Consider the following 20,058-nt stretch of genomic DNA (forward strand, 5'->3'; position numbering starts at 1 on the left):
ATATGTGGTGAAGCATGTCAAGGTAAGACCTTTTATGTAACCCAGGTAAGCACATTCCAATGACCTTTTTGTCGGAGAAGTTGAAAAGTTACAATTGTCTTTGTCTGTTTACCTGGATTGGTTTTTGTTGTTATTTCTGGTGTTTGAGTTGATGGTTTAGTTATGGTTGTTGTCTCTAAAATGATAGAGAAGATTTATTTAACCTTATTAATGTATGTTTCAGTTGAATTAAAAAAAGGCAATTGTGAAAGAATATTTACGTAAATTCACCCTAAATTGATGTATATTTCAGCAGCTCTGATTTTGTCATGAATAGGAACGCAGCTGCTAGTAACCATGGGCCTGATTTGTAAATGTAAGTTACAGTTTTGTGAATGTTTACTCTTTGTTGTAAGTTTACTACTTTTGGTATTGACAAACTCAACTTGGAAACTTAGTACAGAAATGTTAGTAACTTGTCTCCACCATGTGACTAATGCATTTGGCTCACTCTTATACTGGTGGTTGGCATACCTCCCTAAATCCTTCCCTGACTCTCCTTAAACCCCTCTTACTCTTCCTTAATCACATCAACTTTAGTACTAAGTCTTTTCCTTTTACCACTCATCCCTGTGTCCGTCCCACGTTCACTACCAAAACATATACTTACTTGGAAGAAGACTAGACAGTCAGGGAGCAAACTCCACACCAAACGTTAGGTAAAACTTACATTTTGTAGTACCTCATGTAGTGTGGTTTGTAGTACTAAAAGACATCCCATAATGTGCAGTTTGAGAGTCAGATCCATCGTTTTTTATAGAAAAATTTAATACTCTACAAAGGAAAGCTTTCACCTTTCTATAAATATACAATATTACATTTGCTTTAGGATGTTTGTCCTGCATTTCACTTCCTTCAAAGGTCATGCTCAAATAAGCAGTGAAACAATGGAAAGAATGAATATGAAGGCCACAATCTAGGGCTAGGACTATTTAGGAATGATATGTTGCCATAGTGACTGGAAATTATGGTAGGGATTTTCAAAGTTAGCAAGTGTTCTGAATCCTTTATGTGTTTATAAATTTTTTTTTCCAGATAGTATTTATGAAATCAAACAATTTGAGTTAATTGCAGCATTGGGTTGAATTACTGCATTGGGTCCAATGACGGGATTAGGCATATATTCTTAATTTTCTAAGACCTGGTGTGCTCTTAATGCTTTCGTCTATTTTCTATCAACCTTGGCAAGTTTAAAGATATTATATTCAATTAGTTTTTACCTATAGTTGCTATTCTTGTATTCCAGCGCTTTTGATGGTGATATAGTTTAAAGTTTATGTTGAAAATGGGAGACATACAGTATTAAAATCCATTAATTCGGAGACTATGTTTCAGAAGTAAATTGATACACCCATGCCAAATTATACTGCTACTTCTGGCAAAGGTAAACATATTCATTGAATTGACATCTATAACAAATTCCAATTCCAGAACAGTCCTGTTAGTCATGGCTGTGAGGGAAATGTTATTTACTTCGTATTTAGAAGAAAAAAAAGAGAAGTCTCACAATGGAAAGTTTTACTCATGCTAATATCGCTCTACATTGCTTTTAACTTTATGAATGTGCCTTATACTGCATTGTAGTGAAAAAAAGAAATATAAGAGATTGAGGAATATATTCCTAAACTTAGAGAACATAAGTGTACAACAACTCTCTCTTCTTGCTCTAAATAATGGAAATAGTATCATGCCCTTCTTAAGCCCCCTTCTTGTTGCAAAGAAAGATGGGAATAAAAAGGTATACCAAACAACATTTACCTGGAGGGAATGTTCCTGTGGTCGCTTGTGGAGTTTGTGATGTTTTTGAAGCTGTTGTCTCTATCAAAATCAAAAAAAGCTATTTAAGTGAAGGTTAGTTTTTTAGGTGCATCTATTTATGTTAGAAGAAAAACAGACCATGAATAGATTTTGCAAATAGAAAATAATGAGCTTATTTGAACAGGCAGCTACCAGAGAAATATATATATTATGTGGACCCACTCTTGCTGCACAGATAGGCATAAAAAATAAAGAGTGTAAAGCTGCATTTACCTGGAGAAGATGTTCCCGTTGTTGCATGTGGCGCTTGTGATGTTTTTGAAGAAGTTGTTTCTAATGAAAAAGAAAAAATTTACTTAAATAAGCTTTATTTATATGGGTGTATTTCTTGAAGTTTGAATGGAAGGAAACCATGAATATGTCTCATAAAAGTTAATAATGCTCATTGGTGAGCTGTCATCCAGGTATGCTAGTTGAAACGATCAAACCTCACTCTTTAAATCCATGCCATGGACTATGGATGAAGGCAAACACATTATTACAGATGACTAGCTTAATACATTTCTTGCAATTTGCAAAGGTAGAACATGTCACTAAAAACGATTTCTAGGTCACTCAGAAAGATTGGATCAGTTGACAAATTTCACTAAAACTTTTCATGGTAGCCATGAGCGTCATAAAGAGCTAAATAAAAGGAACATTTCTATGACACGAAGAGAGGGTAATTTCCCAATGAAATTCATTATTCTTTCAAGAATGCGCTAAGGAAGGATAGATCATTCCATGGACAATTGCTAGCTAATAACCTAGAAATATGTACTTATCAATAAAATGATAGAAAATTCAAGTCATTGAAATGAAAGTAAAACTTACTCATATATTCCCATCACTCCCACTGAATATTTTTAAGTTTGTCAGAAGCAAGGCTCCAATACATATAGTCAATATAGAGATGTATTCTTCTGCATTACTAATTGGGGTTATGTGATACTAAACCACCCTTTTCACTGGAAGAATATTTTTTGGGAATTTGACACCGGTAGCTCAATCAGATTATGGGCAATACCTATAAAGCCTACATCAACAATTTGTCTGAGATTTTCAGCGATAGCAAGATATTTTCGAATGGCCTAATTATTTTATACTCGATTTTTCAAAGGCTGACACAAATGACCATTTACATAATCTGTTTAACATATGAAGTGAGTAATCATGTTTGTCATACTTGATATAAGAATATATGTGGTGAAGCATGTCAAGGTAAGACCTTTTATGTAACCCAGGTAAGCACATTCCAATGACCTTTTTGTCGGAGAAGTAGAAAAGTTACAATTGTCTTTGTCTGTTTACCTGGATTGTTTTTTGCTGTTATTTCTGGTGTTTGAGTTGATGGTTTAGTTATGGTTGTTGTCTCTAAAATGATAGAGAAGATTTATTTAACCTTATAAATGTATGTTTCAGTTGAATTAAAAAAAGGCAATTGTGAAAGAATATTTACGTAAATTCACCCTAAATTGATGCATATTTCAGCAGCTCTGATTTTGTCATGAATAGGAACGCAGCTGCTAGTAACCATGGGCCTGATTTGTAAATGTAAGTTACAGTTTTGTGAATGTTTACTCTTTGTTGTAAGTTTACTACTTTTGGTATTGACAAACTCAACTTGGAAACTTAGTACAGAAATGTTAGTAACTTGTCTCCACCATGTGACTAATGCATTTGGCTTACTCTTATGCTGGTGGTTGGCATACCTTCCTAAACCCTTCCCTGACTCTCCTTAAACCCCTCTTACTCTTCCTTAATCACATCAACTTTAGTAGTAAGTCTTTTCCTTTTACCACTCATCCCCGTGTCCGTCCCACGTTCACTACTAAAACATATACTTACTTGGAAGAAGACTAGACAGTCAGGGAGCAAACTCCACACCAAACGTTAGGTAAAACTTACATTTTGTAGTACCTCATGTAGTGTGGTTTGTAGTACTAAAAGACATCCCACAATGTGCAGTTTGAGAGTCAGATCCATCGTGTTTTATAGAAAAATGTAATACTCTACAAAGGAAAGCTTCCACCTTTCTATAAATATACAATATTACATTTGCTTTAGGATGTTTGTCCTGCATTTCACTTCCTTCAAAGGTCATGCTCAAATAAGCAGTGAAACAATGGAAAGAATGAATATGAAGGCCACAATCTAGGGCTAGGACTATTTAGGAAAGATATGTTGCCATAGTGACTGGAAATTATGGTAGGGATTTTCAAAGTTAGCAAGTGTTCTGAATTCTTATATGTGTTTATAATTTTTTTTTTTCAGGTAGTATTTGTGAAATCAAACAATTTGAGTTAATTGCAGCATTGGGTTGAATTACTGCATTTGGTCCAATGACGGGATTAGGCATATATTCTAAATTTTCAAAGACCTGGTGTGCTCTTAATGCTTTCGTTTATTTTCGATCAACCTTGGCAAGTTTAAAGATATTATATTCAATTAGTTTTTACCTATAATTGCTATTCTTGTATTCCAGCGCTTTTGATGTGATATAGTTGAAAGTTTATGTTGAAAAAGGGAGACTTACAGTATTAAAATCCATTCATTCGGAGACTATGTTTCAGAAGTATATTGATACACCCATGCCAAATTATACTGCTACTTCTGGCAAAGGTAAACATATTCATTGAATTGACATCTATAACAAATTCCAATTCCAGAACAGTCCTGTTAGTCATGGCTGAGAGGGAAATGTTATTTACTTCGTATTTAGAAGAAAAAAAAGAGAAGTCTCACAATGGAAAGTTTTACTCATGCTAATATCGCTCTACATTGCTTTTAACTTTATGAATGTGCCTTATACTGCATTGAAGTGAAAAAAAGAAATATAAGAGATTGAAGAATATATTCCTAAACTTAGAGAACATAAGTGTACAACAACTCTCTCTTCTTGCTCTTAATAATGGAAATAGTATCATGCCCTTCTTAAGCCCCCTTCTTGTTGCAAAGAAAGATGGGAATAAAAAGGTATACCAAACAACATTTACCTGGAGGGAATGTTCCTGTGGTCGCTTGTGGAGTTTGTGATGTTTTTGAAGCTGTTGTCTCTATCAAAATCAAAAAAAGCTACTTATGTGAAGGTTAGTTCTTTAGGTGCATCTCTTTAAAAGCAGACCATGAATAGATTTTGCATATAGAAAATAATGAGCTTATTTGAACAGGCAGCTACCAGAAAAATATATATATTATGTGGACCCACTCTTGCTGCACAGATAGGCATAAAAAATAAAGTGTGTAAAGCTGCATTTACCTGGAGAAGATGTTCCCGTTCTTGCATGTGGTGCTTGTGATGTTTTTGAAGAAGTTGTTTCTAATGAAAAAGAAAATTTTACTTATATAAGCTTTATTTCTATGGGTGTATTTCTTGAAGTGGGAATGGAAGGAAAAAATGAATATGTCTCATAAAAGTTAATAATGCTCATTGGTGAGCTGTCATCCTGGTATTTTAGTTGAAGCAATCAAACCTCACTCTTTGAATCCATGCCATGGACTATGGATGAAGGCAAACACATTATTACAGATGATTAGCTTAATACATTTCTTGCAATTTGCAAAGGTAGAACATGTCACTAAAAACGATTTCTAGGTCACTCAGAAAGATTGGATCAGTTGACAAATTTCACTAAAACTTTTCATGGCAGCCATGAGCGTCATAAAGAGCTAAATAAAAGGAATATTTCTATGACACGAAGAGAGGGTAATTTCCCAATTAAATTCATTATTCTTTCAAGAATGCGCTAAGGAAGGATAGATCATTCCATGGACACTTGCTAGCTAATAACCTAGACATATGTACTTATCAATAAAATGATAGAAAATTCAAGTCATTGAAATCAAAGTAAAACTTAATCATATATTCCCATCACTCCCACTGAATATTTTGAAGTTTGTCAGAAGCAAGGCTCCAATAAATAAAGTCAATATAGAGATGTATTCTTCTGCAATACTAATTGGGGTTATGTGATACTAAACCACCCTTTTCACTTGAAGGATATTTTTTTGGAATTTGATACCGGTAGCTCAATCAGATTATGGGCAATACCTATAAAGCCTACATCAACAATTTGTCTGAGATTTTCAGCGATAGCAAGATAATTTCGAATGGCCTAATTATTTTATACTCTATTTTTCGAAGGCTGACACAAATGACCATTTACACAATCTGTTTAACATATGAAGTGAGTAATCATGTTTGTCATACTTGATATAAGAATATATGCGGTGAAGCATGTCAAGGTAAGACCTTTTATGTATCCCAGGTAAGCACATTCCAATGACTTTTTTGTCAGAGAAGTAGAAAAGTTACAATTGTCTTTGTCTGTTTACCTGGATTGGTTTTTGCTGTTATTTCTGTTGTTTGAGTTGATGGTTTAGTTATGGTTGTTGTCTCTAAAATGATAGAGAAGATTTATTTAACCTTATAAATGTATGTTTCAGTTGCAATTAAAAAAAGGCAATTGTGAAAGAATATTTACGTAAATTCACCCTAAATTGATGTATATTTCAGCGGCTCTGATTTTGTCATGAATAGGAACGCAGCTGCTAGTAACCATGGGCCTGATTTGTAAAGGTAAGTTACAGTTTTGTGAATGTTTACTCTTTGTTGTAAGTTTACTACTTTTGGTATTGACAAACTCAACTTGGAAACTTAATACAGAAATGTTAGTAACTTGTCTCCACCATGTGACTAATGCATTTGGCTTACCCTTATGCTGGTGGTTGGCATACCTCCCTAAACCCTTCCCTGTCTCTCCTTAAACCCCTCTTACTCTTCCTTAATCACATTAACTTTAGTAGTAAGTCTTTTCCTTTTTCCACTCATCCCCTGTGTCCGTCCCACGTTCACTGCTAAAACATCTACTTACTTGGAAGAAGACTAGACAGTCAGGGAGCAAACTCCACACAAATGTTAGGTAAAACTTAAATTTTGTAGTACCTCATGTAGTGTGGTTTGTAGTACTAAAAGACATCCCACAATGTGCAGTTTGAGAGTCAGATCCATCGTTTTTTACAGAAAAATGTAATACTCTTCAAAGGAAACTTTCACCTTGCTATAAATATACAATATTACATTTGCTTTAGGATGTGTGTCCTGCATTTCACTTCCTTCAAAGGTCATGCTCAAATAAACAGTGAAGCAATGGAAAGAATGAATATGAAGGCCACAATCTAGGGCTAGGACTATTTAGGAAAGATATATTGCCATAGTGACTGGAAATTATGGTAGGGATTTTCAAGGTTAGCAAGTGTTCTGAATTCTTATATGTGTTTATAATTTATTTTCTCCAGGTAGTATTTATGAAATCAAACAATTTGAGTTAATTGCAGCATTAGGCTGAATTACTGCATTGGGTCCAATGACGGGATTAGGCATATATTCATAATTTTCAAAGACCTGGTGTGCTCTTAATGCTTTCCTTTATTTTCTATCAACCTTGGCAAGTTTAAAGATATTATATTCAATTAGTTTTTACCTATAATTGCTATTCTTGTATTCCAGTGCTTTTGATGGTGATATAGTTGAAAGTTTATGTTGAAAAAGTGAGACTTACAGTATTAAAATCCATTAATTCGGAGACTATGTTTCAGAAGTAAATTGATACACCCATGCTGAATTATACTGCTACTTCTGGCAAAGGTAAACATATTCATTGAATTGACATCTATAACACATTCCAATTCCAGCACAGTCCTGTTAGTCATGGCTGTGAGGGAAATGTTATTTACTTCGTATTTAGAAAAACAAAAGAGAAGTCTCACAATGGAAAGTTTTACTCATGCTAATATCGCTCTACATTGCTCTTAACTTTATGAATGTGCCTTATACAGCATTGAAGTGAAAAAAAGAAATATAAGAGATTGAGGAATATATTCCTAAACTTAGAGAACATAAGTGTACAACAACTCTCTCTTATTGCTCTTAATAATGGAAATAGTATCATGCCCTTCTTAAGCCCCCTGCTTGTTGCAAAGAAAGATCGGAATAAAAAGGTATACCAAACAACATTTACCTGGAGGGAATGTTCCTGTGGTCGCTTGTGGAGTTTGTGATGTTTTTGAAGCTGTTGTCTCTATCAAAATCAAAAAAAGCTACTTATGTGAAGGTTAGTTCTTTAGGTGCATCTCTTTATGTTAGAAGAAAAACAGACCATGAATAGATTTTGCAAATAGAAAATAATGAGCTTATTTGAACAGGCAGCTACCAGAGAAATATATATATTATGTGGACCCACTCTTACTGCACAGATAGGCATAAGAAATAAAGTGTGTAAAGCTGCATTTACCTGGAGAAGATGTTCCCGTTGTTGCATGTGGCGCTTGTGATGTTTTTGAAGAAGTTGTTTCTAATGAAAAAGAAAAACTTTACTTACATAAGCTTTATTTCTATGGGTGTATTTCTTGAATTGGGAATGGAAGGAAACCATGAATATGTCTCATAAAAGTTAATAATGCTCATTGGTGAGCTGTCATCCAGGTATGCTAGTTGAAACAATCAAACCTCACTCTTTAAATCCATCATATGGTCTATGGATGAAGGCAAACACATTATTACAGATGACTAGCTTAATACATTTCTTGCAATTTGCAAAGGTAGAACATGTCACTAAAAACGATTTCTAGGTCACTCAGAAAGATTGGATCAGTTGACAAATTTCACTAAAACTTTTCATGGTAGCCATGAGCGTCATAAAGAGCTAAATAAAAGGAACATTTCTATGACACGAAGAGAGGGTAATTTCCCAATGAAATTCATTATTCTTTCAAGAATGCGCTAAGGAAGGATAGATCATTCCATGGACACTTGCTAGCTAATAACCTAGACATATGTACTTATCAATAAAATGATAGAAAATTCAAGTCATTGAAATGAAAGTAAAACTTACTCATATATTCCCATCACTCCCACTGAATATTTTGAAGTTTGTCAGAAGCAAGGCTCCAATAAATATAGTCAATATAGAGATGTATTCTTCTGCAATACTAATTGGGGTTATGTGATACTAAACCACCCTTTTCACTGGAAGAATATTTTTGGGGAATTTGACACCGGTAGTTCAATCAGATTATGGGCAATACCTATAAAGCCTACATCAACAATTTGTCTGAGATTTTCAGCGATAGCAAGATATTTTCGAATGGCCTAATTATTTTATACTCGATTTTTCAAAGGCTGACACAAATGACCATTTACATAATCTGTTTAACATATGAAGTGAGTAATCATGTTTGTCATACTTGATATAAGAATATATGTGGTGAAGCATGTCAAGGTAAGACCTTTTATGTAACCCAGGTAAGCACATTCCAATGACCTTTTTGTCGGAGAAGCAGTAAAGTTACAATTGTCTTTGTCTGTTTACCTGGATTGGTTTTTGCTGTTATTTCTGGTGTTTGAGTTGATAGTTTAGTTATGGTTGTTGTCTCTAAAATGATAGAGAAGATTTATTTAACCTTATAAATGTATGTTTCAGTTGAATTAAAAAAAGGCAATTGTGAAAGAATATTTACGTAAATTCACCCTAAATTGATGCATATTTCAGCAGCTCTGATTTTGTCATGAATAGGAACGCAGCTGCTAGTAACCATGGGCCTGATTTGTAAATGTAAGTTACAGTTTTGTGAATGTTTACTCTTTGTTGTAAGTTTACTACTTTTGGTATTGACAAACTCAACTTGGAAACTTAGTACAGAAATGTTAGTAACTTGTCTCCACCATGTGACTAATGCATTTGGCTTACTCTTATGCTGGTGGTTGGCATACCTCCCTAAACCCTTCCCTGACTCTCCTTAAACCCCTCTTACTCTTCCTTAATCACATCAACTTTAGTAGTAAGTCTTTTCCTTTTACCACTCATCCCCGTGTCCGTCCCACGTTCACTACTAAAACATATACTTACTTGGAAGAAGACTAGACAGTCAGGGAGCAAACTCCACACCAAACGTTAGGTAAAACTTACATTTTGTAGTACCTCATGTAGTGTGGTTTGTAGTACTAAAAGACATCCCACAATGTGCAGTTTGAGAGTCAGATCCATCGTGTTTTATAGAAAAATGTAATACTCTACAAAGGAAAGCTTTCACCTTTCTATAAATATACAATATTACATTTGCTTTAGGATGTTTGTCCTGCATTTCACTTCCTTCAAAGGTCATGCTCAAATAAGCAGTGAAACAATGGAAAGAATGAATATGAAGGCCACAATCTAGGGCTAGGACTATTTAGGAAAGAAATGTTGCCATAGTGACTGGAATTTATGGTAGGGATTTTCAAAGTTAGCAAGTGTTCTGAATTCTTATATGTGTTTATAATTTTTTTTTTCCAGGTAGTATTTATGAAATCAAACAATTTGAGTTAATTGCAGCATTGGGTTGAATTACTGCATTTGGTCCAATGACGGGATTAGGCATATATTCTTAATTTTCAAAGACCTGGTGTGCTCTTAATGCTTTCGTTTATTTTCGATCAACCTTGGCAAGTTTAAAGATATTATATTCAATTAGTTTTTACCTATAATTGCTATTCTTGTATTCCAGCGCTTTTGATGTGATATAGTTGAAAGTTTATGTTGAAAAAGGTAGACTTACAGTATTAAAATCCATTCATTGGGAGACTGTGTTCCAGAAGTAAATTGATACACCCATGCCAAATTATACTGCTACTTCTGGCAAAGGTAAACATATTAATTGAATTGACATCTATAACAAATTCCAATTCGAGAACAGTCCTGTTAGTCATGGCTGAGAGGGAAATGTTATTTACTTCGTTTTTAGAAGAAAAAAAAGAGAAGTCTCACAATGGAAAGTTTTACTCATGCTAATATCGCTCTACATTGCTTTTAACTTTATGAATGTGCCTTATACTGCATTGAAGTGAAAAAAAGAAATGTAAGAGATTGAAGAATATATTCCTAAACTTAGAGAACATAAGTGTACAACAACTCTCCCTTCTTGCTCTTAATAATGGAAATAGTATCATGCCCTTCTTAAGCCCCCTTCTTGTTGCAAAGAAAGATGGGAATAAAAAGGTATACCAAACAACATTTACCTGGAGGGAATGTTCCTGTGGTCGCTTGTGGAGTTTGTGATGTTTTTGAAGCTGTTGTCTCTATCAAAATCAAAAAAAGCTACTTATGGGAAGGTTAGTTCTTTAGGTGCATCTCTTTAAAAGCAGACCATGAATAGATTTTGCAAATAGAAAATAATGAGCTTATTTGAACAGGCAGCTACCAGAGAAATATATATATTATGTGGACCCACTCTTGCTGCACAGATAGGCATAAAAAATAAAGTGTGTAAAGCTGCATTTACCTGGAGAAGATGTTCCCGTTCTTGCATGTGGTGCTTGTGATGTTTTTGAAGAAGTTGTTTCTAATGAAAAAGAAAATTTTACTTATATAAGCTTTATTTCTATGGGTGTATTTCTTGAAGTGGGAATGGAAGGAAACCATGAATATGTCTCATAAAAGTTAATAATGCTCATTGGTGAGCTGTCATCCTGGTATTCTAGTTGAAGCAATCAAACCTCACTCTTTGAATCCATGCCATGGACTATGGATGAAGGCAAACACATTATTACAGATGATTAGCTTAATACATTTCTTGCAATTTGCAAAGGTAGAACATGTCACTAAAAACGATTTCTAGGTCACTCAGAAAGATTGGATCAGTTGACAAATTTCACTAAAACTTTTCATGGCAGCCATGAGCGTCATAAAGAGCTAAATAAAAGGAATATTTCTATGACACGAAGAGAGGGTAATTTCCCAATGAAATTCATTATTCTTTCAAGAATGCGCTAAGGAAGGATAGATCATTCCATGGACACTTGCTAGCTAATAACCTAGACGTATGTACTTATCAATAAAATGATAGAAAATTCAAGTCATTGAAATCAAAGTAAAACTTAATCATATATTCCCATCACTCCCACTGAATATTTTGAAGTTTGTCAGAAGCAAGGCTCCAATAAATAAAGTCAATATAGAGATGTATTCTTCTGCAATACTAATTGGGGTTATGTGATACTAAACCACCCTTTTCACTGGAAGGATATTTTTTTGGAATTTGATACCGGTAGCTCAATCAGATTATGGGCAATACCTATAAAGCCTACATCAACAATTTGTCTGAGATTTTCAGCGATAGCAAGATAATTTCGAATTGGCCTAATTATTTTATACTCTATTTTTCAAAGGCTGACACAAATGACCATTTACACAATCTGTTTAACATATGAAGTGAGTAATCATGTTTGTCATACTTGATATAAGAATATATGTGGTGAAGCATGTCAAGGTAAGACCTTTTATGTAACCCAGGTAAGCACATTCCAATGACCTTTTTGTCAGAGAAGTAGAAAAGTTACAATTGTCTTTGTCTGTTTACCTGGATTGGTTTTTGCTGTTATTTCTGTTGTTTGAGTTGATGGTTTATTTATGGTTGTTGTCTCTAAAATGATAGAGAAGATTTATTTAACCTTATAAATGTATGTTTCAGTTGCAATTAAAAAAAGGCAATTGTGAAAGAATATTTACGTAAATTCACCCTAAATTGATGTATATTTCAGCGGCTCTGATTTTGTCATGAATAGGAACGCAGCTGCTAGTAACCATGGGCCTGATTTGTAAAGGTAAGTTACAGTTTTGTGAATGTTTACTCTTTGTTGTAAGTTTACTACTTTTGGTATTGACAAACTCAACTTGGAAACTTAATACAGAAATGTTAGTAACTTGTCTCCACCATGTGACTAATGCATTTGGCTTACTCTTATGCTGGTGGTTGGCATACCTCCCTAAACCCTTCCCTGTCTCTCCTTAAACCCCTCTTACTCTTCCTTAATCACATTAACTTTAGTAGTAAGTCTTTTCCTTTTACCACTCATCCCCCGTGTCCGTCCCACGTTCACTACTAAAACATCTACTTACTTGGAAGAAGACTAGACAGTCAGGGAGCAAACTCCACACAAATGTTAGGTAAAACTTAAATTTTGTAGTACCTCATGTAGTGTGGTTTGTAGTACTAAAAGACATCCCACAATGTGCAGTTTGAGAGTCAGATCCATCGTTTTTTACAGAAAAATGTAATACTCTTCAAAGGAAACTTTCACCTTGCTATAAATATACAATATTACATTTGCTTTAGGATGTGTGTCCTGCATTTCACTTCCTTCAAAGGTCATGCTCAAATAAACAGTGAAGCAATCGAAAGAATGAATATGAAGGCCACAATCTAGGGCTAGGACTATTTAGGAAAGATATGTTGCCATAGTGACTGGAAATTATGGTAGGGATTTTCAAGGTTAGCAAGTGTTCTGAATTCTTATATGTGTTTATAATTTATTTTCTCCAGGTAGTATTTATGAAATCAAACAATTTGAGTTAATTGCAGCATTAGGCTGAATTACTGCATTGGGTCCTATGACGGGATTAGGCATATATTCATAATTTTCAAAGACCTGGTGTGCTCTTAATGCTTTCCTTTATTTTCTATCAACCTTGGCAAGTTTAAAGATATTATATTCAATTAGTTTTTACCTATAATTCCTATTCTTGTATTCCAGTGCTTTTGATGGTGATATAGTTGAAAGTTTATGTTGAAAAAGGGAGACTTACAGTATTAAAATCCATTAATTCGGAGACTATGTTTCAGAAGTAAATTGATACACCCATGCTGAATTATACTGCTACTTCTGGCAAAGGTAAACATATTCATTGAATTGACATCTATAACACATACCAATTCCAGCACAGTCCTGTTAGTCATGGCTGTGAGGGAAATGTTATTTACTTCGTATTTAGAAAAACAAAAGAGAAGTCTCACAATGGAAAGTTTTACTCATGCTAATATCGCTCTACATTGCTCTTAACTTTATGAATGTGCCTTATACTGCATTGAAGTGAAAAAAAGAAATATAAGAGATTGAGGAATATATTCCTAAACTTAGAGAACATAAGTGTACAACAACTCTCTCTTATTGCTCTTAATAATGGAAATAGTATCATGCCCTTCTTGAGCCCCCTGCTTGTTGCAAAGAAAGATCGGAATAAAAAGGTATACCAAACAACATTTACCTGGAGGGAATGTTCCTGTGGTCGGTTGTGGAGTTTGTGATGTTTTTGAAGCTGTTGTCTCTATCAAAATCAAAAAAAGCTACTTATGTGAAGGTTAGTTCTTTAGGTGCATCTCTTTATGTTAGAAGAAAAACAGACCATGAATAGATTTTGCAAATAGAAAATAATGAGCTTATTTGAACAGGCAGCTACCAGAGAAATATATATATTATGTGGACCCACTCTTACTGCACAGATAGGCATAAAAAATAAAGTGTGTAAAGCTGCATTTACCTGGAGAAGATGGTCCCGTTGTTGCATGTGGCGCTTGTGATGTTTTTGAAGAAGTTGTTTCTAATGAAAAAGAAATATTTTACTTACATAACCTTTATTTCTATGGGTGTATTTCTTGAAGTGGGAATGGAAGGAAACCATGAATATGTCTCATAAAAGTTAATAATGCTCATTGGTGAGCTGTCATCCAGGTATGCTAGTTGAAACGATCAAACCTCACTCTTTAAATCCATCATATGGACTATGGATGAAGGCAAACACATTATTACAGATGACTAGCTTAATACATTTCTTGCAATTTGCAAAGGTAGAACATGTCACTAAAAACGATTTCTACGTCACTCAGAAAGATTGGATCAGTTGACAAATTTCACTAAAACTTTTCATGGTAGCCATGAGCGTCATAAAGAGCTAAATAAAAGGAAAATTTCTATGACACGAAGAGAGGGTAATTTCCCAATGAAATTCATTATTCTTTCAAGAATGCGCTAAGGAAGGATAGATCATTCCATGGACACTTGCTAGCTAATAACCTAGACATATGTACTTATCAATAAAATGATAGAAAGTTCAAGTCATTGAAATGAAAGTAAAACTTACTCATATATTCCCATCACTCCCACTGAATATTTTGAAGTTTGTCAGAAGCAAGGCTCCAATAAATATAGTCAATATAGAGATGTATTCTTCTGCAATACCAATTGGGTTTATGTAATACTAAACCACCCTTTTCACTGGAAGGATATTTTTTGGGAATTTGATACTGGTAGCTCAATCAGATTATGGGCAATACCTATAAAGCCTACATCAACAATTTGTCTGAGATTTTCAGCGATAGCAAGATAATTTCGAATGGCCTAATTATTTTATGCTCTATTTTTCAAAGGCTGACACAAATGACCATTTACACAATCTGTTTAACATATGAAGTGAGTAATCATGTTTGTCATACTTGATATAAGAATATATGTGGTGAAGCATGTCATGGTAAGACCTTTTATGTAACCCAGGTAAGCACATTCCAATGACCTTTTTGTCAGAGAAGTAGAAAAGTTACAATTGTCTTTGTCTGTTTACCTGGATTGGTTTTTGCTGTTATTTCTGTTGTTTGAGTTGATGGTTTAGTTATGGTTGTTGTCTCTAAAATGATAGAGAAGAATTATTTAACCTTATAAATGTATGTTTCAGTTGGAATTAAAAAAAGGCAATTGTGAAAGAATTTACGTAAATTCACACTAAATTGATGTATATTTCAGCAGCTCTGATATTGTCATGAATAGGAACGCAGCTGCTAGTAACCATGGGCCTGATTTGTAAAGGTAAGTTACAGTTTTGTGAACGTTTACTCTTTGTTGTAAGTTTACTACTTTTGGTATTGACAAACTCAACTTGGAAACTTAATACAGAAATGTTAGTAACTTGTCTCCACCATGTGACTAATACATTTGGCTTACTCCTATGCTGGTGGTTGGCATACCTCCCTAAACCCTTCCCTGTCTCTCCTTAAACCCCTCTTACTCTCCCTTAATCAAATTAACTTTAGTAGTAAGTCTTTTCCTTTTACCACTCATCCCCCGTGTCCGTCCCACGTTCACTACTAAAACATATACTTACTTGGAAGAAGACTAGACAATCAGGGAGCAAACTCCACACCAAACGTTAGGTAAAATTTAAATTTTGTGGTACCTCATGTAGTGTGGTTTGTAGTACTAAAAGACATCCCACAATGTGCAGTTTGAGAGTCAGATCCATCGTTTTTTATAGAAAAATGTAATACTCTACAAAGGAAAGCTTTCACCTTTCTATAAATATACAATATTACATTTGCTTTAGGATGTGTGTCCTGCATTTCACTTCCTTCAAAGGTCATGCTCAAATAAGCAGTGAAGCAATGGAAAGAATGAATATGAAGGCCACAATCTAGGGCTAGGACTATTTAGGAAAAATATGTTGCCATAGTGACTGGAAATTATGGTAGGGATTTTCAAAGTTAGGAAGTGTTCTGAATTCTTATATGTGTTTATAATTTTTTTTTCCAGGTAGTATTTATGAAATCAAACAATTTGAGTTAATTGCAGCATTGGGTTGAATTACTGCATTGGGTCCAATGACGGGATTAGGCATATATTCATAATTTTCAAAGACCTGGTGTGCTCTTAATATTTTCCTTTATTTTCTATCAACCTTGGCAAGTTTAAAGATATTATATTTAATTAGTTTTTACCTATAATTGCTATTCTTGTATTCCAGCGCTTTTGATGGTGATATAGTTGAAAGTTTATGTTGAAAAAGGGATACTTACAGTATTAAAATCCAATAATTCTGAGGCTATGTTTCAGAAGTAAATTGATACACCCATGCTAAATTATACTGCTACTTCTGGCAAAGGTAAACATATTCATTGAATTGACATCTATATTAAATTCCAATTCCAGCACAGTCCTGTTAGTAATGGCTGTGAGGGAAATGTTATTTACTTTGTATTTAGAAGAAAAAAAAGAGAAGTCTCACAATGGAAAGTTTTACTCATGCTAATATCGCTCTACATTGCTTTTAACTTTATGAATGTGCCTTATACTGCATTGAAGTGAAAAAAAGAAATATAAGAGATTGAGGAATATATTCCTAAACTTAGAGAACATAAGTGTACAACAACTCTCTCTTATTGCTCTTAATAATGGAAATACTATCATGCCCTTCTTAAGCCCCCTTCTTGTTGCAAAGAAAGATGGGAATAAAAAGGTATACCAAACAACATTTACCTGGAGGGAATGTTCCTGTGGTCGCTTGTGGAGTTTGTGATGTTTTTGAAGCTGTTGTCTCTATCAAAATCAAAAAAAGCTACTTATGAGAAGGTTAGTTCTTTAGGTGCATCTCTTTATTTTAGAAGAAAAACAGACCATGAATAGATTTTGCAAATAGATAATAATGAGCTTATTTGAACAGGCAGCTACCAGAGAAATAGATATATTATGTGGACCCACTCTTGCTGCACAGATAGGCATAAAAAATAAAGTGTGTAAAGATGCATTTACCTGGAGAAGATGTTCCTGTTGTTGCATGTGGCGCTTGTGATGTTTTTGAAGAAGTTGTTTCTAATGAAAAAGCAAAATGTTACTTATATATGCTTTATTTCAATGGGTGTATTTCTTGAAGTGGGAATGGAAGGAAACCATGAATATGTCTCATAAAAGTTAATAATGCTCATTGGTGAGCTGTCATCCAGGTATGCTAGTTGAAACGATCAAACCTCACTCTTTAAATCCATGCCATGGACTATGGATGAAGGCAAACACATTATTACAGATGACTAGCTTAATACATTTCTTGCAATTTGCAAAGGTAGAACATGTCACTAAAAACGATTTCTAGGTCACTCTGAAAGATTGGATCAGTTGACAAATTTCACTAAAACTTTTCATGGTAGCCATGAGCGTCATAAAGAGCTAAATAAAAGGAAAATTTCTATGACACGAAGAGAGGGTAATTTCCCAATGAAATTCATTATTCTTTCAAGAATGCGCTAAGGAAGGATAGGTCATTCCATGGACACTTGCTAGCTAATAACCTAGACATATGTACTTATCAATAAAATTATCGAAAATTCAAGTCATTGAAATGAAAGTAAAACTTACTCATATATTCCCATCACTCCCACTGAATATTTTGAAATTTGTCAGAAGCAAGGCTCCAATAAATATAGTCAATATAGAGATGAATTCTTCTGCAATACTAATTGGGGTTATGTGATACTAAACCACCCTTTTCACTGGAAGGATATTTTTTTGGAATTTGACACCGGTAACTCAATCAGATTATGGGCAATACCTATAAAGCCTACATCAACAATTTGTCTGAGATTTTCAGCGATAGCAAGATATTTTCGAATGGCCTAATTATTTTATACTTGATTTTTCAAAGGCTGACACAAATGACCATTTACACAATCTGTTTAACATATGAAGTGAGTAATCATGTTTGTCATACTTGATATAGGAATATATGTGGTGAAGCATGTCAAGGTAAGACCTTTTATGTAACCCAGGTAAGCACATTCCAATGAACATTTTGTCAGAGAAGTAGAAAAGTTACAATTGTCTTTGTATGTTTACCTGGATTGGTTTTTGCTGTTATTTCTGGTGTTTGAGTTGATGGTTTAGTTATGGTTGTTGTCTCTAAAATGATAGAGAAGATTTATTTAACCTTATAAATGTATGTTTCAGTTGAATTAAAAAAAGGCAATTGTGAAAGAATATTTACGTAAATTCACCCTAAATTGATGTATATTTCAGCAGCTCTGATTTTGTCATGAATAGGAACGGAGCTGCTAGTAACCATGGGCCTGATTTGTAAAGGTAAGTTACAGTTTTGTGAATGTTTACTCTTTGTTGTAAGTTTACTACTTTTGGTATTGACAAACTCAACTTGGAAACTTAATACAGAAATGTTAGTAACTTGTCTCCACCATGTGACTAATACATTTGGCTTACTCTTATGCTGGTGGTTGGCATACCTCCCTAAACCCTTCCCTGTCTCTCCTTAAACCCCTCTTACTCTTCCTTAATCACATTAACTTTAGTAGTAAGTCTTTTCCTTTTACCACTCATCCACCGTGTCCGTCCCAAGTTCACTACTAAAACATATACTAACTTGGAAGAAGACTAGACAGTCAGGGAGCAAACTCCACACCAAACGTTAGGTAAAATTTAAATTTTGTAGTACCTCATGTAGTGTGGTTTGTAGTACTAAAAGACATCCCACAATGTGCAGTTTGAGAGTCAGATCCATCGTTTTTTATAGAAAAATGTAATACTCTACAAAGGAAAGCTTTCACCTTTCTATAAATATACAATATTACATTTGCTTTAGGATGTGTGTCCTGCATTTCACTTCCTTCAAAGGTCATGCTCAAATAAGCAGTGAAACAATGGAAAGAATGAATATGAAGGCCACAATCTAGGGCTAGGACTATTTAAAGTCACTAGGCAAAATATGTTGCCATAGTGACTGGAAATTATGGTAGGGATTTTCAAAGTTAGCAAGTGTTCTGAATTCTTATATGTGTTTACAATTTTTTTTTCCAGGTAGTATTTATGAAATCAAACAATTTGAGTTAATTGCAGCATTGGGTTGAATTACTGCATTGGGTCCAATGACGGGATTAGGCATATGTTCATAATTTTCAAAGACCTGGTGTGCTCTTAATGCTTTTCTTTATTTTCTATCAACCTTGGCAAGTTTAAAGATATTATGGGGCATATTTATACTCCGTTTGCGCCGAATTAGCGTCGTTTTTTTGGACGCAAATTCGGCGCAAAACTAACGCCATTTTTATACTTTGGCGTTAGACGCGTCTAGCGCCAAAGTATGAGGAAAGAGCATCATTTTTTGGCGTGAACGCCTTCCTTGCGTTAATGAGATGCAAGGTAGGCGTTCCCGTCCAAAAAAATGACTGCAACACAAATGCGTCGTATTTATACTCCCGGGCAAAAATCACGCCCGGGAGTAGGCGGGGCAAAAAACCCCGCATTTGCGCCTCTTTTTAACGCCTGGGTCAGGGCAGGCGTTAAGGGACCTGTGGGCTCAAAATGAGCCCACAGCTGACCTCCCATGCCCCCAGGGACCACCCCTGCCACCCTTGCCCACCCCAGGAGGACACCCAAGGATGGAGGGAACCATCCCAGGTACATTCAGGTAAGTTCAGGTAAGTATACATTTTTATTTTTTTTATATTTTTTTTTGGCATAGGGGGGCCTGATTTGTGCCCCCCTACATGCCTCAATGCCCAATGACCATGCCCAGGGGACATAAGTCCCCTGGGCATGGCCATTGGGCAAGGGGGCATGACTCCAGTCTTTACTAAGACAGG

General features: G+C 34.7%; 1 protein-coding gene across 1 annotated transcript in view; it reads right to left on the minus strand.

Annotated features, from left to right (window-relative positions):
* LOC138301685 (putative uncharacterized protein DDB_G0282133) overlaps positions 1 to 20,058 on the minus strand; it is a 198,864-nt gene that overhangs the window by 160,903 nt on the left and 17,903 nt on the right. The window contains exons 9-13 of the mRNA XM_069242200.1: positions 14,190 to 14,249; positions 11,155 to 11,214; positions 8,130 to 8,189; positions 5,096 to 5,155; positions 2,071 to 2,130 (exon numbers count right to left, since the gene is read on the minus strand). Of these exons, the coding sequence (XP_069098301.1) occupies positions 2,071 to 2,130; positions 5,096 to 5,155; positions 8,130 to 8,189; positions 11,155 to 11,214; positions 14,190 to 14,249 (300 nt within the window). The remainder of the gene's footprint in view (positions 1 to 2,070; positions 2,131 to 5,095; positions 5,156 to 8,129; positions 8,190 to 11,154; positions 11,215 to 14,189; positions 14,250 to 20,058) is intronic.

The sequence above is a fragment of the Pleurodeles waltl genome, chromosome 6 (genome assembly GCF_031143425.1).
Source record: "Pleurodeles waltl isolate 20211129_DDA chromosome 6, aPleWal1.hap1.20221129, whole genome shotgun sequence".
NCBI lineage: Eukaryota > Metazoa > Chordata > Amphibia > Caudata > Salamandridae > Pleurodeles > Pleurodeles waltl.